We start from the raw sequence: 8,207 nt of genomic DNA on the forward strand, positions 1-8,207 counted from the left end.
GGCAGAAAGTGAAATTTTCAAATGCTCTTGATTAAAATCCTAATAATTTGAATGCCTTATTTATAACTCATTTTTATGCAAAATTTATGGATTATTATAGAAGGCCCATCAATATATATACATATCGCTGATACACTTCATTGTACAGCAGAAACTAACACAACATTGTAAAGCAAGTATACTCCAATAAAAAAAATTCCGTAGCATTTTAAAAGCATCTCTCTTAAACTCTCTTAAACTTAAGTTCTCCTGGTTTCTAATCATGTTTTTCTTTTCTGCCTCTTCTTTGTCCATCATGACTGAAAACTGGGACTCAAACTCTTCAGAAAACTGGCGTCACATTTGGAGGGTCAGTGACACAAAGCATGATTCGTATGCAGATAGCAATATCACCTATGTGAACTACTATCTTCACCAGCCTCAAGTGGCAGCGATTTTCATTATTTCCTACTTTCTGATCTTCTTCCTATGCATGGTGGGAAATACAGTGGTTTGCTTTATTGTAATGAGGAACAAACAAATGCACACAGTCACTAATCTCTTCATCTTGAACCTGGCCATAAGTGATTTACTAGTTGGCATATTCTGTATGCCTATCACGCTGCTGGACAATATTATAGCAGGTATGTTGATTTGCATGCAGCTCAAACATACTATGAGAAAATATTTGTCCCATATCCCTGAAGCCATGGCAGTGTCACCCATTCATTCACAAATATTTATTGAGTTGTAAGAACTGCTCCAAGTAGCTGTCCTCATGGGATCTACATACTAAAGGAGGATAAAAACAACAAACCAATAGCTATATAGTAGTCAGAGAATACGAAGAATTATGGAGAAAAATAGAACAAGTGACAGAGATGAAGTGTGGAAGCTGTTATTTTTATAGAGTGTTCACTGAAGGTCATCAGTGAATGGTGACACTTCTTACTGAAGACTTTGAATTTGCTTAACAGTTCAGGGCACATATAATATAGTAGAAATATTAAGAATATTATGGACTGTAAAGTTCAAAGAACGTGTGGTTTCAACTGATGCAATGTCTTCAATCTAATATAAATAGATATTTAAGCCCTCTTGTGGTTGGCTGAGAGATTTCCAACAGTTTTTGATGGAAGATGGAGAACAGTACCAATAATTTCTCACAAAGCAGTAGTTTCACTCATATAGTGGTAATTTACATGTGCAACATAAGTAATGGTTCGGGTATTACCCTAGAGTACTTCTGGGCCCGTATTACCACTTCTTTAGCACTACGTTATACACGCTGGAAGTACAGGAACAGTGTATCTATGCCTCCCGGTACAGTTTTGGTGCATAGTACCTGCTTAATAAATATCTGTTGTATTAACTAATGAACAGCACTCAATATATACATATTCTAAATCTGTATGAGAAAAAAATGAAACCAAAGCAGAATATCAAAAAATATTTAGATCAACATGAGCCATATCATAGTTATTTTCCTTCTGTGGCATTCAACATCGGTTTACTGAAGAATAAGAGGTTTCTCTTTAGAATTTACTTCTGTTTCTTTCCTTTCTCTGGAGTGGGAGTCAGGGAGAGTTTAGATTGCCTATTCTATCATCAAGTACTACATAGATTCTGTGTTTTTGTGATGCTTGTAATTAAAAAACAATATTTATTAAGGATGTACATTTTCAAGATATTGTGCTAGACAAAAAGAGTGAAAGAATTGATAAAAATTTTTGTTGCTCTCAAGAAACTTACTTTGCCAATAAGAAATGCTCTCAATATGTCCCCCCCCCTAAATATCTATAATTAAATTATTATTTAAGAGTTTTTCATATACAGTACCCTTCCTTACCCCTGATTCCCATTCCCAGGAGACAGGCACATCCAGCATGTTTTGCCTTTATTTTTGGTAATTACTACCACATTTCTAAATAACATGTTTTATTCTAATATATTATCAGACTGCAGAAGATGTAATTTAGTTCTCATTATCCTCTTCTACCCCCAAGGGGTGGTTTCCCTCACCAAACTCCACTGAACTGACAGCACTAGGACAAAAGAACATAAATCTGTAGAAACTGAGTATCTGAATGTGAAATTGGAAAAACAACATGACTGGCTGAAACTTGGTACAAATTCAAGCAGATGCATTTATGTAGAACCACAAATATACGTTCACAGTCTTTACCTCCCTCATTTTCTCAATATGAGTATTTCATAGGTTTTTGTTAAATCAATATTTATAGTATGCATTCCTATTATATGTATCTTACCTCCTGCTGAGCCAAGTAGAGTACTATGATACCAACTTTTCTCTTATAAAATGTTTTTTGTTTTCCTGGCTTTAATAGGGGCATCATATTTTGATTTGCTTAGTGTTTTGGTAGTGTACCTATCAATAATGTATGTTCAGGTTCTCTTCCAGGAGAGTTAAATTTCTTGTCAATACCTTCAAACATATGGAAAACACATCCAAAAAAATGTAAATGGCATCTTTTTTCCTAGAGATACCCCTCCAGGTACTCTCTATCCTCTTGGCCTATTGAGACACATTGCTCTCCAGGTATGGAGCTCAGCTATTTCTCTGGGATGTTCCTTCACTGAGAAGCTAACAATTCTCTTCACCTCTCTTTATGCTCAATCTGCTGTGTTCTGGATGCCATTTCTTTTTTCTTGGTTTATTCCCCTATTAACTTCTTGTGAAAGGGTGCACTGAGATAAAAAATGTTTGAGATGTTGTAGTGCAAATATCTTTATTCTGCCTTCACACTTCATTATAGTTACCTGGATAAAGTATTCTAGACTGGACTTTTTTTTTCCCTAAAAATAATTTAAAGAGATTGCTCTATTGTTAATGCTGAGAAATTTGGTGTTGTTGCTGATGCTATCTGACCCTTGCTTCTTTTATTTATGACTTGTATTTTGCTTTTCTTGCAAAAAGCTTTTAGAACTTCTCTTTACCTCAAGTGTTCTGAATTTCAGGCATTTAAGCCTTGATGTAGGTCTTTATTTTCCATTTTTTTGTGCTAGACACAAACGAGGTCTTTTCAATCAAAAAATGAATGATTTCAGTCCTGGGGAATTTCCTTGCAGAGTTCTACAATTTTCCTTTCTTCAACTCGTATTAATCAGATATTGGAGGTGCTGTGTTGCCGTTCTTTAAAAAATTTTTTTCTTCCATTTTCTTCTCCTCATTATTCTACTTGCAAAGATCTTCTCAACTTCCTCTTCCAAACTTTTTGTTGACAAAAAGTCAACAGCCATTTCCATTATCATATTTTAAATTCGTTGAGCTATTTTTATATTCTTTGTGTTCCTTGTACTATCATGCACATATTTTTCATGGACAAAATGTATTTTATCTCTGAGGTTATGGGTAGTAACTTTCTTTGTTTTTTAATTTTTTGTCTACCTGATTCAGATTAGTTTTCTCCTGTTTCATTCTTCCTATTTGTTTTAGTTTCTTTCTTTTATGGTTGAGGTTTCCCTAATAGTCAACTACTATTTAGCTTTTGTATTTCAGAGTGAGGTACTATGTGGCTGCCTTGAACCTCTGCAGGACTGGGGTTTGAGGTTAGGCCCACTCTTGGCTTCACTAGTCTGGGTCATTCATTGGGAAATCCACAGCTATCAGAATCTGCCAGTGAAAATATGTCAGTGTTCTTGGAAGGATCACTTGCCCCAGAAGGAAATTCTCTAATCTACTGCCATGGGGATTATAAGTCTGGCAGCTGCATTCTGGAGCTGAATGGGTCTCTGGACCTGCAGTAGGAGAACGTGCAGAGTGTATATGTAATTTCACTCTATCCTCCTGCATCACTGAGGCATCAATCCATTCAAGCACCAATTTTAAGATGGTCTGGATAGACGACAGAATGTTTTTTTAAGTATGCTTGGCTTATTTAGGTTATTGGGAATATTTTTAATTAGATAAGAGTATTTTTTAAATAAGCTATAGGATATTTTTTAAAAGATAAATTTAAAAAATCTGAGCCATATGTAACATTCATCTCTTGGGAAACTAGAATATTTGCTAATGGAAGAATAGTGTTACTTTCCTGTAAGAGCAGAGGTGCGTGTAGAATATTAAACTCTAAATTTGATTTGATTGATATTAAATATCAAATATAATAATTTTACCAATTTCTTTTATAAACATTCTAGTAACTGGAGTTCAGTTAGGAAGTTATTCAAACAGACTACTTTTGTTCGTGCAAAGTGCTCTTTATTCTCCAAGTATGTCTTAGTCAGTTTAGGCTGTTATAACAAAATACCATAGACTGGGTGGCTTAAACAACAGACATTTAATTTCACAGTTCTGGAGGCTAGGAGTCTGAGATGAGGGTGCCAGCATGGCTGAGTTCTTGGTGAGGGTCCTTTTTCTGATTGGTAGATTGCTGTGTGTTCACATGGCCTTTACTCAGTGCATGCACATGGGGAGAGGTCTCACGCTCTCTTCTTCTTCTTATAAGGGCACTAATCCCATCATGTGGCACAATCCCCATGGCCTCATCTACATCTAATTACTTCTCAAAGACCCCACCTTCAAATACCATCACATTGGGGGTTAAGGCTTCAATATATGAATTTGGGAGGGAACACATTCACTCCATAACAAAGTACCTCTGAGGTAAATCATGTCATTAGATTATATATAATTAAATATTAACTTTATTTGTTATACATGTGACTCCTGATTCCTCATAATTTATGGAATACATTTCCAAATTAGAGAAACAATATTCTTCCTGTTTTATTCATTTAAAGGGCATTATTGCATAAGGGTTAAGGGTTTGGACTCTGGAACCATATTGCTAGGGTTTAAATCCTTAATATGCTTCTAACTAGCTGTGTGGCAAGGTATGTGATATTTGTGTGTTTGTTACATATTCTATATCAGGAGGAGAACAATAAAGCCTTCAAAAGCCTGTTGTGGGGATTAGATATGTTAATAGATGCAAAACATTTATTACAGTGTATAGAATGTTGAAACTACTGTGTAAGTTTTGACCTTATTAGTATACTGAAAAACAGAGATCTGAATGTATTAATGAAAATAATGGGAAACATGGATTGTTCCCTGGATATCATTTAGGAAACAGTTGCATCTGTCTAATTTCATGTCTTTCTCTTCATAATTTCAGTGAAATTAAAAAATATATATATATGATCTTTCCAAAGACTAGCTGTCGCATTTCCCTTTCAGGATGGCCTTTTGGAAGTACAATGTGCAACATCAGTGGCTTGGTCCAGGGAATATCCATTGCAGCTTCAGTCTTTACTTTAGTTGCAATAGCAGTAGATAGGTAGGTCAGCACCAAACTCTGAATCCAGAAAATTGGGCATATCTGCAACTAATCCACCTCACCAGTGAAAAATGTATAATCTACTAAATTTGGGTATATCTGCTTAAAATTGTATCCATAATATGTACCCTTTTAAGAGCAAGGCTTATATATATATATATGTGTGTGTGTGTGTGTGTGTGTGTGTGTATATTATATACACACACACTAAGGGTTCAGTAATAAAATAAAGCCACTGAAGTTTCCATATTTTAAGATTAAATAATTAGGGATGATGCATGTCTTAGTTTGGGCTGCTATTAACAACGTATCATAGACTATTTGTTGAATGAATAAATGAAAAAATAATATTTGAAGTTTCAATAGCTGGTTTACAAAAAGAGCAAAATACCTAGAATTGCACCTTTGAAGTTACCCATAATTTAAGGGTGAGTAAATGGGAGAATTCACTGATTAGAAGACTAGACGAAAACTTGGAATTTAAGACAGAAGAGCTTACACCTTCAGTGAAGGACAATGGAGCAGTCAAAGCTCAAGATAACTAGTCATTATAGAAAGATAAGATAAATTTGTCTGGAGTTGCTGATGGGCCACTTAAAAGCTCTAAGTTTCCTTACCTGCAGATCTGGAAAGTAATCATTTTCAATTTTATAGAGTCATCACAAAAATCAAAGAAGATTCAAGAGATGATAGTACTTTGAAAAATATAAAATGTTATACAGTTGCATAAGAGTATGATTCTCTTCTAATGAACATACTGAATATCAGTAATAACAAAATTAAGAATCACAATAACAAAATAGCAGTAAAATGAATCAGGCTTACTCTACATACTGATAATTGTCATGCTCAACAGAGGACACAGAACACTGGGAAGGTGCATCAACAGAACTCATCATGGAAACTCTCAGACTCATAGCTGTGAAACAAACCACCAGAACACGTAGTGGCTTAAAACAGTAACGCTTTAATATTTGTCACAACTCTGTGGATTGGCTGGGTGCCTCTGTGTGGTTCTCCTACTCTGTGTCTTGTAGCTGAAATCACTCACGCTTCTGCTTATGCCATGCTTGCTAATGTTCAACTAACTGGCCAAAGCAAGTCGCATGGCCAAGCACACAGATCATGTGTGAGGGGACCACAGGAGGGCATGAAGGGACATTTAAGAATACGGGCTCTGGAGCCAAAATACATGTGTAAAAATCATGTGTCATTATGGGCAAGATTTGTTACCTTTTCTGAGCCTTTTCCCCATCTTTTAAATAAGAAAGCTTACAGAGGCAATCCATGCAAACCAATGGAAAGGAGCCTGGAACAGAATATTAAACACTCATGCTCAATGTTGACTAGTTACAATAGTACTCTGATTATTAATAGTGTCTGATATACTCCACTCATTAATTTTTTGAGTTGAAATTTATCTCATGTATTAATTACAGAAACTGGTAATGCACGCCTCCCTACTAACGGTAACTTTCTATATTTGAGGGGGAAAATGTATGGAAGACTGTAATTACTGAAATAAATTTAATTAATGACTTGGTCAGAAGTTATGAGGCAGTCCTTCACTGATATTTGCCTTTAATTACAGGTTCCGGTGTGTCGTCTACCCTTTTAAACCAAAGCTCACTATCAAGACAGTGTCTGTCATCATTATGATCATCTGGATCCTGGCCATCGCCATTATGTCCCCATCTGCAATAATGTTACATGTACAGGAAGAAAACTATTACCGAGTGAGACTCAACTCCCAGAATAAAACCAGCCCAGTCTACTGGTGCCGGGAAGGCTGGCCAAATAGGGAAATGAGGAAGCTCTATACCACTGTCCTGTTTGCTAACATCTACCTGGCTCCTGTCCCTCATCCTCATCACGTATGGAAGGATTGGAATTGCACTCTCCAAGACAACAGTGCCCCACTCAGGCAAACAGAACCAGGAACAGTGGCACGTGGTGTCCAAGAAGCAGCAGAAGGCCATTAAGATGCTCCTGACTGTGGCCCTGCTTTTCATTCTCTCCTGGCTGCCCCTGTGGACTCTGATGATGCTCTCAGACTATGTCGACCTGTCTCTGAATGAACTGCGGGTCATTAACATCTACATCTACCCTTTTGCACGCTGGCTGGCCTTTGGCAACAGCAGCGTCAACCCCATCATTTATGGTTTCTTCAATGAGAATTTTCGCCGCGGTTTCCAAGATGCTTTTGGCCTCCATCTCTGCCAAAAAAGAGAAAGGCCCAAGGAAGCCTACACCCTAAGAGCTAAAAACAATGTGGTCATCAACATATCTCATCTGTCAGGTCAGGAATCTACAATTAGAAACCCACATGAGGGCTTCCCTGGTGGCATAGTGGTTAAGAATCCGCCTGCCAAGGCAGGGGACACGGGTTCGAGTCCTGGCCCGGGAAGATCCCACATGACGCGGAGCAACTAAACCCACGCGCCACAGCTACTGAGCCCGTGCTCTAGAGCCCACGAGCCACAACTACTGAAGCCTGCGCACCTAGAGCCCGTGCTCCGCAGCAAGAGAAGCCACCGCAACGAGAAGCCCGCACACAGCGACGAAGATTAGCCTCCGCTCAACACAACTAGAGAAAAGCCTGCGCACAGCAACGGAGACTCAACGCAGCCAAAAATAAATAAATAAAATAAATTTATTTAAAAAACCAACAACACATGAGGATATTGTGCTTTGTAGGAAAAGTGCTGAAAAACCCATACAGGAATTAATGATCAAGAATTAGAACTTACCAGGGCTTCCCTGGTGGCGCAGTGGTTGAGAGTCCGCCTGCTGATGCAGGGGACGCAGGTTCGTTCCCCGGTCCGGGAAGATCCCACATGCCGCGGAGCGGCTGGGCCCGTGAGCCATGGCCGCTGAGCCTGCGCGTCCGGAGCCTGTGCTTCGCAACGGGAGAGGCCACAACAG

At 37.9% G+C, this 8,207-nt stretch overlaps 1 protein-coding gene across 1 annotated transcript in view; it reads left to right on the forward strand.

Annotated features, from left to right (window-relative positions):
• Positions 1-292: 292 nt before the first annotated feature.
• The window catches only part of NPFFR2 (neuropeptide FF receptor 2), an 8,123-nt gene continuing 208 nt past the window's right edge, over positions 293-8,207 (forward strand). The window contains 5 exon segments of the mRNA XM_024115345.1: positions 293-623; positions 5,183-5,282; positions 6,874-7,137; positions 7,139-7,608; positions 7,958-8,015. Coding sequence (XP_023971113.1) covers positions 296-623; positions 5,183-5,282; positions 6,874-7,137; positions 7,139-7,608; positions 7,958-8,015 — 1,220 coding nt within the window. The 5' untranslated portion in view covers positions 293-295.

The sequence above is a fragment of the Physeter macrocephalus genome, chromosome 7 (assembly GCF_002837175.3).
Source record: "Physeter macrocephalus isolate SW-GA chromosome 7, ASM283717v5, whole genome shotgun sequence".
NCBI classification, from domain to species: domain Eukaryota; kingdom Metazoa; phylum Chordata; class Mammalia; order Artiodactyla; family Physeteridae; genus Physeter; species Physeter macrocephalus.